We start from the raw sequence: 20,899 nt of genomic DNA on the forward strand, positions 1-20,899 counted from the left end.
TGAGCTTCATTAACTTAAGCTTGAGGGAGATTGAGACCAGTCAGTCCATCTGTCATCATTCTATCATGCAGGAGGAGCCATATGTCTATGGTGCATCCAGCAAAATAAACAGACTCTTGGATGTTACTACCTCCCAGCTCCAACTGGGTTACCAGTATCTCTGGAAAGTTAAACAACCACCACCAGATGATGTAGACATAATTAAATGTAAACTTTGTCAGATGGACAATTGTCACACCTTGCAGTGTCATGTGCTTGATTGCAATAAAATGAATGAATTCAGAAATAACAATAATGGATTCAGAGACAACTCACTCAGAAATGTTAAGAAAAGTCAAAGCTTTTTATCCACTGTGGCATGTCAGTAATAATTCTGGAAAATTACTCTTAAACTTGTTTTAATTCAAACATATGTTGCTAAAATATAAGGTAATATTTTTGTGACAGTTCATGTCTGCACAAGTAACTCCTTACGATTGTAATCATGTACAACATGCAAATAGTTCATAATGACTGTAGCTTGTTTAACTGTCAAATCGTTTGCAGCCAGTCCATGGACCCCTTATGTGCCTCAGTAATCTCTTTACCATCCACAGGATGGGTGTCAGGTGCATAATAAAGATATTAAACTAAAGGACACGTGCAGCTTTTATGACATTTTATCGTGGTAACTAGTAAGTCAAGGTACCACTGTACCTTATGACCACCTACAGATTAAGCACTCCCTATGAATGTAATAAAAATAATGAATTTCAGGATGAATTGGATGACGTCAGTGTTAAGCAGGGGTTCACTCATCGGCCACAGATACAGGATGAGTATGGCAGCGCACAAAATACCTCCATCACTGCTGCTAAGGTATGTTAAGCTGATGAACCTTCTCATTACATGAAGCAAAGTAAATGTTTCCAGGTGAAATGTAGCAAAATTAAAGTCGCCAAGGGAACTTATTAAGTGAAACCCATTTTCCATACTTGTGTGTTATAGTTGGAGATTCACTAATAGAAAAAATCCAATTTTTTCCCATTTGAGCCCCCATTCTTTGTATTTATGATTTTTCTTAGACCCCTTTGTCTTTCTGGCTTTATGGAAATACTGAAACCCAAGGAAAAGCTGCAGTACGATTGATTAACAACTCTTGCACTAGACAGCACACTTCACCGCATTTTAAGAGCCTTAAGTTGCTTAATATACAAAACTCTTTCTTCTTTTAATGCACCGGCAGTATCCCACTGAAGCAGGGTGGCCCTAAAAGAAAAGCAAAAGTTTCTCTTTTTAACTTTAGTAATGAATACTGGAGAAGGGGGTTACTAGCCCATTGCTCCCGGCATGTTAGTCATCTCTTACGACACTCATGGCTTACGGAGGAAGAATTCTGTTCCACTTCCCCATGGAGATAAGAAGAAATGAACAAGAACTAGTAAGAAGCTAGAAGAAAATCCAGAGGGGTATGTATACATATGCTTGTACATGCATGTGCAGTGTGACCTAAATGTAAGTAGAAGTATCAAGATGTATCTGAAATTTTGCATGTTTCTGAGACAGAAAAAAGACACCAGCATTCCTACTATCATGTAAAACAATTGCAGGCTTTTGTTTTACACTCACTTGGCAGGACGATAGTACTGTACCTCCCTGGGTTGTTGCTGTCCACCAACCTACTACCTAGGTAATATACAAAACATCCACACTTAATATTGTGCCTACTACACACACACAACATTATACTCAAATAGTAACCCTCTTGTCAAACTCCTCCTTGATAACTACAAGAGAACACACAGGCATAACACAAGGCACAAATCACTCTTCAATATCCCTCGTGACCATTTCTCCTTTTGCAAAAATACTTTGCACATAAAGGGCCCGAAGATCTGGAATTCATTGCCAGAACACACTAAAGGGCCTCTGCCTGCAAATCAGTTTAAGGCTATACAGTGGACCCCCGCCTAACGATATTACTTCATTCCAGAAGTCTGTTCGGGTGCCGTTACTGACCGAATTTGTTCCCATAAGGAATATTGTGAATTAGATTAGTTATTTATTTAGATTAGTCCGTTTCAGACCCCCTAAAATACATGTACAAAAGCACTTACAAAAATACACTTACATAATTGGTCGAGTTGGGAGCTGATCGTAAGGCGGGGGTCCACTGTACAGTGGACCCCCGGTATACGAACAGCTCCCAATGCGACCAATTATGTAAGTGTATTTATGTAAGTGCGTATGTATGTGTATGTTTGGGGGTCTGAAATGGACTAATCTAATTCACAATATTCCTTATGGGAACAAATTCGTTCAGTACTGGCACCTGAACATACTTCTGGAATGAAATAATATCGTAAACCGGGGGGTCCACTGTATTTAGAAATCACCTCATCACCCAAAATTAACCAGACAACCACTATACTTAACACTTACCAATTACTCAAAAAACTCCTAAATAATTTATGACTACTCAACTATTTGATCATTTACTTCAGACTTAAAATTGTTTCAACTTCATTGTTTTAAATTATACTAGATTGTAATACAGTGGTACCTCGGGATAAGAACAGCTCAAAATGCGAACAATTATATAAGTGTATTTATGTAAGTGATTTTGTAAGTGTATTTTTGGGGGTCTGGAAAGGATTAATCTAATTTACATTATTCCTTATGGGAACAAATTCGTTCGGTATCGGCACTCGAACAGCCTTCTGGAACGAAATAAGTTCGTAACCCAAGGTACCACTGTACTTCATATTGAAAATTGTGCTTGATGATTGCTCAACTATTTAATCATTATTTCAAACTTAAAATTGTTCAACTTCGTTGTTTTAAATTGTGCTAAATTGTAATATTGTATTTTTTATATACTATATCAAAACTGTAATTCTTCTCTACCAAACTTATTAAAGCCATATAGCGTGAACTAGTTGAATATTCAATTTTCTTGTATTTACTGTGACTTGCCTAATGACCATATGTACAGTTACAGCACTGTTGCTGCCTTATTAATCTTAAGTTAGTCATAAGCTTGCCTGAAATTCTCTGCATATAAAGGGGCTTTTGGCATGTTCACCAAATTGTTACACTCCCTTTGTACAAACATGTATCATGTAAAAATAAAATTGTTATTGTTGTTGTTATTATTTGCATCATATCTGGAAATGTAATCCCTACCAACTGCAGCATTCAATTTAAAAGGAGAAGGGGAGAGTTTATAAATAATTTTAAAATGCTGTAAATACTGAGTGCAACTCTTGTTTTTTCAGGTGGCCAATTATTTTAATGCCATCTTGAAGAAGAAAGCAGAATCTAATCAGCTGCCAGATACAGCCAGGAAGAAGCAGCAAATAAACATTAAAGATAACTTTTGGTTAGTGACACCAAGATCCAAAACAGCAATAGAGGCATGGTTCAAAGATCTTGCTGGATCAAAGGCCCTAACATCACTTGCTAAAAAAGTAAGTTAAAACAGTGGAATCTGAGGTTTTTTTAATAAGATTCTGCATTGAACATATGGAGTAAGAACCAGAACTCCTGTAGAAAAATTCAAGTCATGTAGGAATACTGTAATTGTAATTTTTATCTTAACCATAATTTTGTATTGCTTTCTTTACTAACCATTGAAGAGGCTTGAATGAAACTTTCTCTGCACAACGAAATAAGTTCATTGTGCAGATAGAGAAAGACTTCTTTCCAAGTATCTTAATGTATTAAATACTGCCAATGTTATATCTTGATTGACAAACATCACAAAAGCACAAGCAGGGAGTATTTGCTGCTGAATAGTTTTCAAATTATCATTTTCTAATTAAGGAAGCTCCTATGTTTGTTATATTAAATTTAAGTCACTGTGTATAAACTAGTACAGTGGTACCTTGACTTATGAGTTTAATTCGTTCCGTGACTGAACTCGTAACTCAATTTGCTCGTATATCAAATAAATTTTTCTCATTGAAATTAATTGAAATGCTATTAATCCATCCCAGTGGAATTCCTGGCTCTTGGGAGGCAGGAGAAAATGCTTCAATATAGCGCTAATATCAACTCTACGGCTTATTTATCTATCACAATTGATCTAATATGACATAGTAAACAATATAAATAACATAGAAACATGATATATTCTCTAGAATGAATAAAATATGTCATTATATGACAAGTGGTGGCGGCCACTCCCGAGGTAAAAATAATTATCGCTCCGACCATATCTTTCCATTCATGACCTGAGGTCTTATTATAAGAGAAAATGGAGTGTTTGTGAGGCTAACTGCACTAGAGCGATTTTTCTCGTGCTTTTCTATGATTTCAAGCTTTAATTCAATGGACATCATCCTCTTCTTCTCAGCACTGTCCTTTACACTTACTTTTTTAGGACCCATGGTTACAAAAAAGAAATGTGGCAAAATAACTGCACAAAAAGCACAAAACGCTGGGATGCTGGGAGGATATTGTGGTATTCATTGCACCAACTAGTGGTGGCGTATCTGAAGCTCACTCGTAACTCGGATTTTGGCTTGCAACTCAAAGCAAAAAATCGACCAAGCGATGGCTTGTAACTAGGAAAACTCATAAGTTAGGGCATTTGTAAGTCAAGGTACCACTGTAGTAGGTTACTAAATGCAGTAAAGAGCTTTATTGCAGATAGTGAGGCTCATGTTAGGGTATGTAAGAGAGCAGGGAAATTATTTTCCAGTAAGGGATTATTTTCCAGTAAAAGTAATACTTAGACAGGGATGTGTGATGTCGCCTTGGATGTTTAACATATTTGTAGATGGGGTTATGAACTGTAGGGTATTGGGGAAGATGTGGGACTAAACAATAATGAATCAGATACATGAAGGCAAAGGGGAATATACCAAGGTATAGTGGTACCAACTCTGTTATGTGAGTATGACGCATGAGTTTTAAATGTTGTAGTGAGGAGGAGGATGGAGGAAGTGGGTATGTTGTGTTTGAGAGCAACTTGGGATGTAAATATAAAGATAATTCGGAGTTACTAAATGTATTAGTCAGAGGGCTGAAGAAGGGCTGTTGAGGTGGTTTGGTCATTTAGAGAGAATGGAACAAAGTAGAATGACTTGGAGAGCGTATAAATCTGTAGGGAAAGGAAGGCAGAGTAGGGGTTGTCCCTGAAAAGGTGGGAGGGAGGGGGTAAAGTAGGTTTTGTGAGTGAGGGGTTTGGACTTTCAGCAAGCTTGTGTGAGCATGTTAGATAGGAGTGAATGGAGACGAATGTTTTTTGGGACCTGATGAGCTGTTGGAGTGTGAGCAGGGTAATATTTTGTGAAGGGATTCAGGGGAACCAGTTAGCTGGACTTGAGTCCTGGAAATGGGATGTACAGTGCCTGCACTTCAAAGGAGGGGTTTGGAATATTGGCAGTTTGGAGGGATGTCTAAGCTTCTGTCATATCTGAGCACCTCTGCGAAGACTGATTCTATATGAGTGATGGTGAAAGTGTTGAATGATGATGAAAGATTTTTCTTTCTTTTTGGGTCACCTTGCCTCAGTGGGAAACAGCTGACGTGTTAAAAAAAAATCGGAGTATGGAGAGTTGGAAGAAAATGTGGAGTTATGAAAAGTATAACTCAGAGGACTGAGGAGGGGTTGTTGAGGATGGGACAAATTAGGATGACGAGGAGGATATATAAATCTGAGAGGAGGGAGAGAGGAATAAGGATCATTTCAGATTGGGTTGGAGAGAGGGAGGGTAAAGGAGGATATGAGTGCTTGAGCATCAAAAAGGCTTGTGTGAGCATGTTAGATCAGAGTGAGTGGAGGCAAGTAATTTTTGAAGTATGAGCAAAGTAATATTCATGAAGGAATTCAGGGAAATCAATTAGCTGGACTTGAGTCCTGCAGATGGGAAATACATGACCTGCACTTTAAAGGAGGGGTGTGGTTGTTACAGTTCAGCTTGCCATCTGAACAGTGATGTCAACATGTTTATTTTTGCAAGATGATGATTGAATGAATGATGAATGTGTTTCCTCTTTTTTTTTGGGGGGGGGGGTTGCCCTGTCTTTGTGGGACACAGCCAGTATGTTAGTATATATAATTTACAAAATAAAAAATGGGCATGGGACATGTGATTTGCATAATCAGCTCTGCAGTATGTGATACCTTGTACATGCATGGTAACCTATTTTTTTTTCATTTACGCATATCATTGTCCTCACATTATATGCTGTACACACTCAGCTACCTTAAAGTAGTTTTGGTGATCCACTTTTTATTAGATTTAAGTTAGGTGTATGCTTAGGGATATAGTCAGTATGCCCAAAGATTAGTCTGTCATGACTATTTAATTGAGCATTCACTGTACATTCTTTAAAATTCATTTTAATTTTTTTTTTTATTTTTTTTTTGCCATATCTTGATTAAAATTTTGACAGTTTTACTTTCTCTGTAACATAAACACTCTCTGTAACTGCTATGTTTCTCTTTCTATCAGTGTTTTACAAATAGTTTGTGTTTATTACTGCTGCTCCATAATATTGGGCAGCAGTACCATTGATTAAACAACTGTTAATATCTTTTTTTTGATTATTAATTTTTCTTATTTTACATATTGCTACAAGTTATATAATGTTCTTAATTAAATTTTGAATCTGATATATTGATTCTTCTGTATTGTTCCAGTCTCAATATTGCACCTTTTTATTTCTCTTTCCTCATATTTTGCTCTGGTTTATATTTTTAATTTAATATCCATCTGTTCTCATACTTTGCTTTCATTTTAATTTCTATTTACACATGTCCAGCACACAGTTACTTGATTCTAAATGTGTTTATATCTTCCTCATTTGAATATACAATATATGCCAGAAAAGACTGTTGAAAGTAACTCAATATATAAAGGCAGTTGTCTATAATTAGTTTCATTAACAGGTTCCCATATTCAGCAAGAGAGAAGATATGTTCCTAACACTTTGTGAATATTCTGTGCCTATGCTGCGGGCTACTTGGTTTATTAAAATGACCTCTGCTTATCATGAGTCAAAGGTAGCAGAATCTAAAATTAAGAAACGACAACAACCTGATATTGCACAAGGTAAGTTAATGTTTGAAGGATTTTAAAATAATTTAAAATGGGTGTTCACAGCAAATGTGCCACACTGTGTGTATTTCCAATTTTTGGGGTTAACTGTGAATTGTTCCAGCCATGGTATAGTGACTTTTATTCTCCATGGAATGTCAAAGTGTTCTAGCCATGTCCAGAGCTTCCAGCCAGGAGTAAGTTGGCCACCGCCCAACCCATTGTTTGCCAGTTAAGCGGTGCTATTAAGTTTATTTTTCCTCTCTTGCAGTCTGTTTCTTTTATCCACAGAAACATTTGAATGTTGTCTACCACTATTTTTTATGAAGCGGATGAGAGGATGTACAACTGTTTTGCAGCATCTGCAAGCGATGTGTATTATGGTACACACACCACTACCTCATATTTATTGACTAACTTGCTCTCATTAACTCATTATCTGGTGGCCTCCAATGTAGAAGATTTTGTCTATTATATTTTTGTTCAGTGGATTGTAGGAGGAAAATCCTGTCTTTCATGGGGTAGGACAATTAAGTGTTAATATATTATCACATTCTTGCTTGCTTGCTCTTACACTCTCATTTTGCTTCCTCTCAGTTGCTCAGTCTTTTTCTATTGTCAGAAGTGACATTTCACATTTGCAATAATCTTTAATCTTTTGATGGTGCAATAAGTGTATTGTTGGAGGAGAGAATACAGTGGCATTTCTTAGTGGATTTTTTCTGTAAAAGTTTTGGAGAGCTTTGTCAGACTTACACAGATTTTGGATTTGAAAGAGTCAGTTTTGTGGCATTTGACTTTATTTCTCAGGAATTATCCCTGTACAGTGGGAGGCATTAAATATATTATTAGAAATTAAAATACGTACAGTTAGTACACCACTTAATATTTGTCGCTACTTGCAAGAATGGACCCAGACCCTCACAAGACTCCTGCGTGAACAGCACAACAAAATTGCAGAGATTTACCTAGGTAACCCTAGTGCAACCTCAGGGGCCTCATCTGCCGGCTCAACTCCCAATGCCAACACAAGTGGACCATCTCTCCCAAGTAACAATACAACTGCAGCAGCCCCAACTCCACCTGCAACCCAGCCTCCACAGTCATCACCGCACAATCAGGGTATGTACCAGGAGTGTCGCTGTTTGGTATAGCCATTTTATCCTCAGTAAGGTGATGCTCTGTGTGCATTTTGTCAATGCTGTTACATAATATGTAATGGGGTGTATAGTGGAGGATTGAGGAAATTGCATTAGGGAACTCAAACATGCATAATTATAGTACCTATAAATAGGTATTGTAATTATAAGTGTAATGAAAAAGTTTTAGTATTCAAAAAAAAGTTGGGTAGTGCACTGAGGCATTTGTGTATGTGAAGAACTTATCCATGGAAGCAAAATAGGGAATGTACCAGACTATAATGGTACCACCAGCATTTTTATATGGGTTCAAGGTATGGACTTTGAGCATTGCAGCAAGGAGGAGGCTGGAGGCACTGGAGATAACATGTTTGAGAGCAATGTGTGTGGTGTGAATATTATGCATAGAATTCAGAACATATAAATTAAAAGAGAGATTGAGGTTTCCAAAGGTATAATTCAGAGGCTGAGGAAGGATTGTTGAGAGGGAATGGGCATTTAGAAAGATTAGAGCAGAATAGGATGACCAAGAGGGTATTTAAACTGGGTGGAAGGAAGGTAGGTTAGGGAGTACATTATATTGTAATTATTTTCTGTACAAATTTACAAAAGCTGAAGAGCCTAGGAAAGTTGAGGAAATGGATGAGGACAATAAAGAGGATAATGAAGGAAAGGTTAAACCAAATTCTGGAAAGACAGCTGTTGAATGAGTGATGGTGAAAGTGTTCCTTTTTTGGAGGGTCTCCCTATCTCAGTGGGAGATGACTGTTTATTAAAAAGAAAATAACCGAAAACAAGATATGTATGTGATGGTGAGCAACAGATGACTACAAGATGATAATGATTTGGACAGAGGTTTAATGATGGAACTTGTTGAAATGCATGGAGTTTGCCTATGAGTAAACTCTGGACTGTGTTGAAAGTTCACTATATCTTTTATGAAATTTGAGAGGTATGTATATTTTTGTTAGTAGAAGGAACTGACATACACCCCCAGGAGGGCTTGGAATGTATCGCTTGTGGTTACGTTCCAAGGCCTACCACAGATACCTGAAACCGTGGATAGTAGTGAACCGTATACACGTGTGTGTGTGTGTGTGTGCGTGTGTGCGTGCGCGTGTGCTTACATACGTACATACTCACCTAATTGTACTCATCTAATTGTGGTTGAAGGGGTCGAGACTCTGCTCCTGGCCCCACTTCTTCACTGAGTGCTACTAGGTCCTCTCTCTCCCTGCTCCAAGAGCTTTATCATACCTTATCTTAAAGCTATGTATGGTTCCTGCCTCCACTACCTCACTTGCTAGGCTATTCCACTTCCTGACTACTCTGTGACTGAAGAAATACTTCCTAACATCCCTTTGACTCATCTGGATCTTCAACTTCCAATTGTGACCCCTTCTTTCTGTGTCCCCTCTCTTGAACATCCTGTCTCTGTCCTCCTTGTCTATTTCATGCAGCATTTTGTATGTTGTTATCATGTCTCCCCTAACCCTCCTGTCCTCCAGTGTCATCAGGCCAGTTTTTCTTAACCTTTCTTCGTAGGCATTCCCCTTAGCTCTGGAACTAACCTTGTCACAAACCTTTGCACTTTCTCTAATTTCCTGAAGTGCTTGATCAAGTGTAGGTTCCAGACAGGTGCTGCATACTTCAATATGGGCCTGACATACACAGTGTACAGTGTCTTGAACGATTCCTTACCAAGGTATCGGAACGCTATTTTCAGGTTTGCCAGGCGCCCATATGCTGCAGCAGTTATCTGGTTGTGTGCTTCTGGAGACGCACTCGGTGTTATACTCACCCCAGGATCTTTCTCCTTGAGCAAGGTTTGCAGTCTTTGGCCACCTAGCCTATACTCTGTCTGCGGTCTTCTTTGCCCTTCCCTGATCTTCGTGACTTTGCATTTGGCGGGTTTGAATTTGAGAAGCCAGTTGCCGGATCAGGTGTCCAGCCTGTCCAGGTCTCTTCGAAGTCCTACCTGATCCTCAACTGATTTAATTCTCGTCATTAACTTCGCATCATCTGTGAACAGGGACACTTCTGAGTCTAACCCTTCCATCATGTCATTCACATATACCAGAAGTAGCACTGGTCGTAGGACTGACCCCTGTGGGACCCCGCTTGTCACAGGTAACCACTGTGATACCTCATCATGTACCATGACTTGTTGCCTCCCTGTCAGGTGTTCTCTTATCCATTGCAGCGCCCTTCCTGTTATACGGTCCTGATCCTCTAGCTTCTGCACCAATCTCCTGTGAGGAACTGTGTCGAAGGCCTTCTTGCATTCCAAGAAGATGCAATCAACCCACCCCTCTCTCTCGTGTCTTATTTCTGTTACTTTATTATAAAACTCCAGTAGGTTTGTGACACAGGATTTGCCTTCCATAAATCCGTACTGGTTGGCATTGATACTCTTGTTTCGTTCCAGGTGCTCCACCACTCTCCTGAAAATCTCCATTACTTTGCATACTATGCACGTCAGTGACACTGGTCTGTAGTTTAGTGCCTCTTTTCTGTCTCCTTTTTTAAATATGGGTACTACATTTGCCGTCTTTCATACCTCAGGTAGTTGCCCAGTTTTAAGGGATGTGTTGAAGATTGTGGTTAGTGGCACACACAGCATTTCTGTTCCCTCTTTAAGGACACACGAGGAGATGTTATCTGGTCCCATTGCCTTTGAGGTATCAAGGTCCCTATTACAACCCAGGAATCCAAATGGCCTGTTATCCCGGGTGTAATGGGAGCAAAATAAACACAGCAGAAAAAGTTTAGACTTATATTATCCTTCACCAATTTAGAACAGCAATATGTACACTATGTACAGTGATAAGTATAGTGCACTCCACGGTAAGCAAGGCAGAATAGAAGCCACAAGATAGCAGACCGTGCTTCAACCAGCTCTAGAATGGGAATGACAAGGGCAGACAGGAGAGCGGTACCCACATAACCTCTGCAATTGCCAAAACCATCTTCTTATTGGCTAGAACCTGGTCACTAGTTGAACGACGGGGCCCCATCATCAACTCTTAGCAACCTGGTTCGCTGGTTGGGGGAGATAGCCTGTAAATGAGGGTGTGTACATGCGCCGAATAAAGGTTACGTACTCTTTGCATGCCACAGTCCCTTAGCAGCTTCTTCACTTCCTATTCAGTTGTGTGTATGTCATCTAGCACTTGTTGGTATATTCCTTGTTGGCATCCCTCTCTGTTCTGTCCACCCAGAGGCCTTCCTGTCTCTACTGTAAATCTTTCTTTCTTTCAATACACCAGCCGTATCCCACCGAGGCGGGGTGGCCCAAAAGGAAAAACGAAAGTTTCTCCTTTTACTTTTAGTAATATATACAGGAGAAGGGGTTACTAGCCCCTTGCTCCCGGCATTATAGTCACCTCTTACAACACTCATGGCTTATGGAGGAAGAATTCTGTTCCACTTCCCCATGAAGGTAACAGGAAATAAACAACAAGAACAAGAACTAGAAAGAAAATAGAAAACCCAGAGGGATGTGTATATATATGTGTTTGTACATGTATGTGTAGTGTGACCTAAGTGTAAGTAGAAGTAGCAAGACATACCTGAAATCTTGCATGTTCATAAGACAGAAAAAAAGGACACCAGCAATCCTACCATCATGTAAAACAATTACAGGCTTTCATTTTACACTCACTTGGCAGGACGGTAGTACCTCCCTGGGCGGTTGCTGTCTACCAACCTACTACCTAGAAAATATATATATATATATTTTTTTTTTTCAACAAGTCGGCCGTCTCCCACCGAGGCAGGGTGACCCAAAAAAGAAAGAAAATCCCCAAAAAGAAAATACTTTCATCATCATTCAACACTTTCACCACACTCGCACATTATCACTGTTTTTTGCAGAGGTGCTCAGAATACAACAGTCTAGAAGCATACACATATAAAGATACACAACATATCCCTCCAAACTGCCAATATCCCAAACCCCTCCTTTAAAGTGCAGGCATTGTACTTCCCATTTCCAGGACTCAAGTCCGACTATATGAAAATAACCGGTTTCCCTGAATCCCTTCACTAAATATTACCCTGCTCACACTCCAACAGATCGTCAGGTCCCAAGTACCATTCGTCTCCATTCACTCCTATCTAACACGCTCACGCACGCTTGCTGGAAGTCCAAGCCCCTTGCCCACAAAACCTCCTTTACCCCCTCTCTCCAACCCTTTCGAGGACGACCCCTACCCCGCCTTCCTTCCCCTATAGATTTATATGCTTTCCATGTCATTCTACTTTGATCCATTCTCTCTAAATGACCAAACCACCTCAACAACCCCTCTTCTGCCCTCTGACTAATACTTTTATTAACTCCACACCTTCTCCTAATTTCCACACTCCGAATTTTCTGCATAATATTTACACCACACATTGCCCTTAAACAGGACATCTCCACTGCCTCCAACCGTCTCCTCGCTGCTGCATTTACCACCCAAGCTTCACACCCATATAAGAGTGTTGGTACTACTATACTTTCATACATTCCCTTCTTTGCCTCCATAGATAACGTTTTTTGACTCCACATATACCTCAATGCACCACTCACCTTTTTTCCCTCATCAATTCTATGATTAACCTCATCCTTCATAAATCCATCCGCCGACACGTCAACTCCCAAATATCTGAAAACATTCACTTCTTCCATACTCCTCCTCCCCAATTTGATATCCAATTTTTCTTTATCTAAATCATTTGACACCCTCATCACCTTACTCTTTTCTATGTTCACTTTCAACTTTCTACCTTTACACACATTCCCAAACTCATCCACTAACCTTTGCAATTTTTCTTTAGAATCTCCCATAAGCACAGTATCATCAGCAAAAAGTAACTGTGTCAATTCCCATTTTGAATTTGATTCCCCATAATTTAATCCCACCCCTCTCCCAAACACCCTAGCATTTACTTCCTTTACAACCCCATCTATAAATATATTAAACAACCATGGTGACATTACACATCCCTGTCTAAGACCTACTTTTACCGGGAAGTAGTCTCCCTCTCTTCTACACACCCTAACCTGAGCCTCACTATCCTCATAAAAACTCTTTACAGCATTTAATAACTTACCACCTATTCCATATACTTGCAACATCTGCCACATTGCTCCTCTATCCACTCTATCATATGCCTTTTCTAAATCCATAAATGCAATAAAAACTTCCCTACCTTTATCTAAATACTGTTCACATATATGCTTCAATGTAAACACTTGATCTACACATCCCCTACCCACTCTGAAACCTCCTTACTCATCCGCAATCCTCCATTCTGTCTTACCTCTAATTCTTTCAATTATAACCCTACCGTACACTTTTCCTGGTATACTCAGTAAGCTTATTCCTCTATAATTTTTACAGTCTCTTTTGTCCCCTTTCCCTTTATATAAAGGGACTATACATGCTCTCCGCCAATCCCTAGGTACCTTCCCCTCTTTCATACATTTATTAAACAGAAGTACCAACCACTCCAACACTATATCCCCCCCTGCTTTTAACATTTCTGTCATGATCCCATCAGTTCCAGCTGCTTTACCCCCTTTCATTTTACGTAATGCCTCACGTACCTCCCCCACACTTACATTCTGCTCTTCTTCACTCCTAAAAGATGGTATACCTCCCTGACCAGTGCATGAAATTACTGCCTCTGTTTCTTCCTTAACATTTAAAAGTTCCTCAAAATATTCTCGCCATCTACCTAATACCTCCATCTCCCCATCTACTAACTCCCCTACTCTGTTTTTAACTGACAAATCCATATTTTCCTTAGGCTTTCTTAACTTGTTTAACTCACTCCAAAATTTTTTCTTATTTTCATTAAAATTTCTTGACAGTGCCTCTCCCACTCTGTCATCTGCTCTCCTTTTGCACTCTCTCACCACTCTCTTTACCTTTCTTTTACTCTCCATATACTCTGCTCTTCTTATAACACTTTTGCTTTGTAAAAACCTCTCATAAGCTACCTTTTTCTCTTTTATCACACCCTTTACTTCATCATTCCACCAATCACTCCTCTTTCCTCCTGCCCCCACCCTCCTACAACCACAAACTTCTGCCCCACATTCTAATACTGCATTTTTAAAACTATTCCAACCCTCTTCAACCCCCCCACTACTCATCTTTGCACTAGCCCACCTTTCTGCCAATAGTCGCTTATATATCACCCGAACTTCCTCCTCCCTTAGTTTATACACTTTCACCTCCCTCTTACTTGTTGTTGCCACCTTCCTCTTTTCCCATCTACCTCTTACTCTAACTGTAGCTACAACTAAATAATGATCCGATATATCCGATATATCCGATATATATATATATTTATATATTTATTTTTTTTTTTTTCAACAAGTCGGTCGTCTCCCACCGAGGCAGGGTGACCCAAAAAAAAAAAGAAAGAAAATCCCCAAAAAGAAAATACTTTCATCATCATTCAACACTTTCACCACACACACACATTATCACTGCTTTTGCAGAGGTGCTCAGAATACAACAGTTTAGAAGCATATACGTATAGAGATACACAACATATCCCTCCAAACTGCCAATATCCCAAACCCCTCCTTCAAAGTGCAGGCATTGTACTTCCCATTTCCAGGACTCAAGTCCGACTATATGAAAATAACCGGTTTCCCTGAATCCCTTCACTAAATATTACTAAATATTAAATATTCAGCAAGTCGGCCGTCTCCCACCAAGGCAGGGTGATATGTTGTGTATCTTTATACGTATATGCTTCTAAACTGTTGTGTTCTGAGCACCTCTGCAAAAACAGTAATTATGTGTGAGTGAGGTGAAAGTGTTGAATGATGATGAAAGTATTTTCTTTTTGGGATTTTCTTTCTTTTTGGGTCACCCTGCCTCGGTGGGAGACGGCCGACTTGTTGAAAAAAAAAAAAATACACACAGTGGACCCTCGCCTAACAAACGCATCGCTTAACGTTAAATCCGCCCAGCGATACATTTTAACTCAAAAATTTCACCTCGGCTAGCGCTAAAAACCTTGCCCAATGCGATTCGTTCCGTTCGAGACGCGTCCACCTGTGGCCTGAGCGCGCCTCACATGTCCTGCGGGTGCCAGTGTTTACAAGCCAGCCACCGCGGTCGCATCCAAACATACAATCGGAACATTTCATATTATCACAGCGTTTTTAGTGATTGCACCTGCAAAATAAGTCACCATGGGCTCCAAGAAAGCTTCTAGTGCCAACTCTACAGCAAAAAGGGTGAGAATTACTATGGATATGAAGAAAGAGATCATTGCTAAGTATGAAAGTGGAGTGCATGTCTTCGAGCTGGCCAGGTTGTACACAAAACCCCAATCAACCATCGCTACTATTGTGGCCAAGAAAACGGCATTCAAGGAAGCTGTTCTTGCCAAAGGTGCAACTTTGTTTTCGAAACAGAGATCGCAAGTGATAGAAGATGTTGAGAGACTGTTATTGGTGTGGATAAACGAAAAACAGATAGCAGGAGATAGCATCTCTCAAGCGATCATATGTGAAAAGGCTAGGAAGTTGCATGACGATTTAATTAGAAAAATTCCTGCAACTAGTGGTGATGCGAGTGAATTTAAGGCCAGCAAAGGTTGGTTTGAGAGATTTAAGAATTGTAGTGGCATACATAGTGTGATAAGGCATGGTGAGGCTGCCAGTTTGGACCAAAAAGCAGCTGAAATATGTGAAGGAATTCAAGGAGTACAGAGACAGTGAAGTATTGAAACCCAGGACATAAGCCTATGAAAGACAGGCGTACTCTGTTGATGTGTGCTAATGCTAGTCGTGATTGCAAAGTGAAGACTTTATTGGTGTATCACTCTGAAACTCCCAGAGTGTTCAGTAAAAACAATGTCCTAAAGGCTAATTTGTGTGTGATGTGGAGGGCAAACAGTAAGGCATGGGTCACTAGAGACCTTTTCTATGACTGGTTACACCATGCATTTGCCCCCACTGTGAAAAATTACCTCCTGGAAAACAAATTGGACCTTAAGTGCATCCTGGTATTAGACATTGCTCCTGGTCATCCTTCAGACATGGCAGAGCGACTTTCTGGGGACATGAACTTCATTAAGGTCAAGTTTTTGCCTCCTAATACTACTACTCTCCTGCAGCCCATGGACCAGTAGGTCATTGCAAACTTCAAAAAACTCTATACAAAAGCTATGTTTGAAAGGTGCTTTGTAGTGACCTCAGAAACTCAATTGACTCTAAGAGAGTTTTGGAGAGATCACTTTAGCATCCTCAGTTGTGTAAACATTATAGGTAATGCTTGGAAGGAAGTGACTAAGAGGACCTTGAACTCTGCTTGGAAGAAACTGTGGCCAGAATGTGTAGACAAAAGGGATTTTGAAGGGTTTGAGGCTAACCCTGGGAATCCTATACCAGTTGAGGAATCCATTGTGGCATTGGGGAAGTCCTTGGGGTTGGAGGTTAGTGGGGAGGATGTGGAAGAGTTGATGGAGGAGGACAATGAAGAACTAACCACTGATGAGCTGCAAGATCATCTTCAACAGCAAGAGGCCAGACCTGAGGAAACTGCTCCGGAGGAGGGGATAGAGAAATTTAGGAAGTTGCCTACTTCAAAGATTAAGGAAATGTGTGCAATGTGGCATAAAGTGCAAACCTTTTTTGATGAAAATCACCCTCACACAGCTATTGCAAGCCGTGCTGGTGACTATTACACTGACAATGTTGTGAAACACTTTAGGAATGTCATAAAGGAATGGGAGGTACAGGCCTCTATGGACAGATATGTTGTGCGGCAGAGGTCCAGTGACTCTGAAGCTGGTCCTAGTGACATTAAAAGAAGAAGGGAAGTAACCCCGGAAAAGGACTTGACACCTCAAGTCCTAATGGAAGGGGATTCCCCTTCTAAACATTAACACCATCCACACTCTCTCATCCTCCCATCCCATCAATCATCACCAGATCTTCAATAAAGGTAAGTGTCATGTAATTGTACATGTCTTCTTCAGTTTGTGCGTATTAAAATTAATATTTCATGTGGTAAAATTTGTTTTTTTTCATACTTTGGGGTGTCAGGAACGGATTAATTTGATTTCCATTATTTCTTAGGGAAAGTTAATTCGGCTAACGATAATTTCGCCTAACGTTGAGCTCTCAGGAACAGATTAATATCGTTAGGCGAGGATCCACTGTATATATATATATACAGTGGTCCCTCAATTGTCGTCCATAATCCATTCCTGGAAGCGGGACTATTATCGAAATAGACGATTTTCAAATCAATTTTCCCATAAGAAATAATGTAAATACAATTAATCCGTTCCTGACACCCAGAAGTATTAAAACAAAAATTTTTTTTTACGTGAAATATAAATGTAGTACATAAACAATACAATGGGACATGATGAATGAAACATTAACAGCATAACACTTACCTTTATTGGCAATTCTTCTTAGTGTATGGAAGACTGGAGGAGGAGAGACATTGAATTACTGTTTCATATATATATGTGACCTAAGTGTAAGTAGAAGTAGCAAGACGTACCTGAAATCTTGCATGTTTATGAAACAGAAAAAAGGACACCAGTAATCCTACCATTGTGTAAAACAATTACAGGCTTTTGTTTCACACTCACTTGGCATGATGGTAGTACCTCCCTGGGCAGTTGCTGTCTACCAACCTACTACCTAGGATTTTTCCTGGTATACTCAGTAAATTTCTTTCTTTCTTTCGACACACAGGCCGTATCCCACCGAGGCAGGGTGGCCCAAAAGGAAAAACGAAAGCTTCTTCTTTTACATTTAGTAATATATATAGGAGAAGGGGTTACTAGCGCCTTGCTCCTGGCATTTTAGTCGCCTCTTACAACACTCATGGCTTACGGAGGAAGAATTCTGTTCCACTTCCCCATGGAGGTAAGAGGAAATAAACAAGAACTAGTAAGAAAATAGAAGAAAACCCAGAGGGGTGTGTACATATATATATGCTTGTACATGTATGTGTAGTGTGACCTAAGTGTAAGTAGAAGTAGCAAGACGTACCTGAAATCTTGCATGTTTATGAAACAGAAAAAAGGACACCAGCAATCCTAACATCGTGTAAAACAATTACAGGCTTTCGTTTCACACTCACTTGGCAGGATGGTAGTACCTCCCTGGGCAGTTGCTGTCTACCAACCTACTACCTAGGATTTTTCCTGGTATACTCAGTAAATTTATTCCTCTATAATATTTATAATCTCTCTTGTCCCTCTTCTCTTTATATAAAGGAATTATACGTGCTCTCTGCCAATCCCTAGGTACCTTCCCCTCTTTCATACATTTATTAAACAAAAATACCAACCACTCCAACATTATATCTCCCCCTGCTTTTAACATTTCTTTCATGATCCCATCAGTTCCAGCTGCTTTACCCTCTTTCATTCTACATAATGCCTCATGCACCTCCTCTCCCACACCTACATCCTGCTCCTCTTCACTCATAAAAGATGTACCTCCCTGTCCAGTGCATGAAATTACTGCCTCCCTTTCTTCATCGACATTTAAAAGTTCCTCAAAATATTCCCACCATCCTCCCAATACCTCCAGCTCCCCATTTATTAACTCCCCTACTGTTTTTAACTGATAAATCCATTTGTTCCCTAGGCTTTCTTAACTTGTTTATCTCACTTCAAAAGTTTTTTCTTATTTTTTTTTTTTTTTTTTTTTTTAAACAAGTTGGCCGTCTCCCACCGAGGCAGGGTGACCCAAAAAAAAGAAAGAAAATCCCCAAAAAGAAAATACTTTCATCATCATTCAACACTTTCACCACACTCACACATTATCACTGCTTTTGCAGAGGTGCTCAGAATACAACAGTTTAGAAGCATATATGTATAGAGATACACAACATATCCCTCCAAACTGCCAATATCCCAAACCCCTCCTTTAAAGTGCAGGCATTGTACTTCCCATTTCCAGGACTCAAGTCCGACTATATGAAAATAACCGGTTTCCCTGAATTTTTTTTTTTTTTTTTTTTTTCAACAAGTCGGCCGTCTCCCTTCACTAAATATTACCCTGCTCACACTCCAACAGATCGTCAGGTCCCAAGTATCATTCGTCTCCATTCACTCCTATCTAACACGCTCACGCACGCTTGCTGGAAGTCCAAGCCCCTCACCCACAAAACCTCCTTTACCCCCTCTTTCCAACCCTTTCGAGGACGACCCCTACCCCTCTTTCCTTCCCCTATAGATTTATATGCTTTCCATGTCATTCTACTTTGATCCATTCTCTCTAAATGACCAAACCACCTCAACAACCCCTCTTCTGCCCTCTGACTAATGCTTTTATTAACTCCACACCTTCTCCTAATTTCCACACTCCGAATTTTCTGCATAATATTTACACCACACATTGCCCTTAGACAGGACATCTCCACTGCCTCCAACCGTCTCCTCGCTGCTGCATTTACCACCCAAGCTTCACATCCATATAAGAGTGTTGGTACTACTATACTTTCATACATTCCCTTCTTTGCCTCCATAGATAACGTTTTTTGACTCCACATATACCTCAATGCACCACTCACCTTTTTTCCCTCATCAATTCTATGATTAACCTCATCCTTCATAAATCCATCCGCCGACACATCAACTCCCAAGTATCTGAAAACATTCACTTCTTCCATACTCCTCCTCCCCAATTTGATATCCAATTTTTCTTTATCTAAATCATTTGATACCCTCATCACCTTACTCTTTTCTATGTTCACTTTCAACTTTCTACCTTTACACACATTCTCAAACTCATCCACTAACCTTTGTAATTTTTCTTTAGAATCTCCCATAAGCACAGTATCATCAGCAAAAAGTAACTGTGTCAATTCCCATTTTGAATTTGATTCCCCATAATTTAATCCCACCCCTCTCCCGAACACCCTAGCATTTACTTCTTTTACAACCCCATCTATAAATATATTAAACAACCATGGTGACATTACACATCCCTGTTTAAGACCTACTTTTACCGGGAAGTATTCTCCCTCTCTTCTACACACCCTAACCTGAGCCTCACTATCCTCATAAAAGCTCTTTACAGCATTTAGTAACTTACCACCTATTCCATATACTTGCAACATCTGCCACATTGCTCCTCTATCCACTCTATCATATGCCTTTTCTAAATCCATAAATGCAATAAAAACTTCCCTACCTTTATCTAAATACTGTTCACATATATGTTTCAATGTAAACACTTGATCTACACATCCCCTACCCACTCTGAAGCCTCCTTGCTCGTCCGCAATTCTACATTCTGTCTTACCTCTAATTCTTTCAATTATAACCCTACCGTATACTTTTCCTGGTATACTCAGTAAACTTATTCCTCTATAATTTTTACAATCTCTTTTGTCCCCTTTCCCTTTATATAAAGGGACTATACATGCTCTCCGCCAATCCCTAGGTACCTTCCCCTCTTTCATACATTTATTAAACAAAAGTACCAACCACTCCAACACTATATCCCCCCCTGCTTTTTCTTATATTCAGCAAAATTTCTTGACAGTGCCTCTCCCACTCTATCATCTGCTCTCCTTTTGCACTCTCTCACCTTTCTCTTCACCTTTCTTTTACTCTCCATATACTCTGCTCTTCTTATAACACTTTTGCTTTGTAAAAACCTCTCATAAGCTAACTTTTTCTCTTTTATCACACCCTTTACTTCATCAATCCACCAATCACTCCTCTTTCCTCCTGCACCCA

At 39.7% G+C, this 20,899-nt stretch overlaps 1 protein-coding gene across 1 annotated transcript in view; it reads left to right on the forward strand.

The window, feature by feature from the left end:
* The window catches only part of LOC128687157 (mediator complex subunit kohtalo), a 144,484-nt gene that overhangs the window by 821 nt on the left and 122,764 nt on the right, over positions 1-20,899 (forward strand). The window contains exons 2-5 of the mRNA XM_070092567.1: positions 757-858; positions 3,258-3,449; positions 6,881-7,043; positions 7,935-8,150. Of these exons, the coding sequence (XP_069948668.1) occupies positions 757-858; positions 3,258-3,449; positions 6,881-7,043; positions 7,935-8,150 (673 nt within the window). The remainder of the gene's footprint in view (positions 1-756; positions 859-3,257; positions 3,450-6,880; positions 7,044-7,934; positions 8,151-20,899) is intronic.

Source organism: Cherax quadricarinatus, chromosome 40 (genome assembly GCF_038502225.1).
Source record: "Cherax quadricarinatus isolate ZL_2023a chromosome 40, ASM3850222v1, whole genome shotgun sequence".
Lineage (NCBI taxonomy): Eukaryota > Metazoa > Arthropoda > Malacostraca > Decapoda > Parastacidae > Cherax > Cherax quadricarinatus.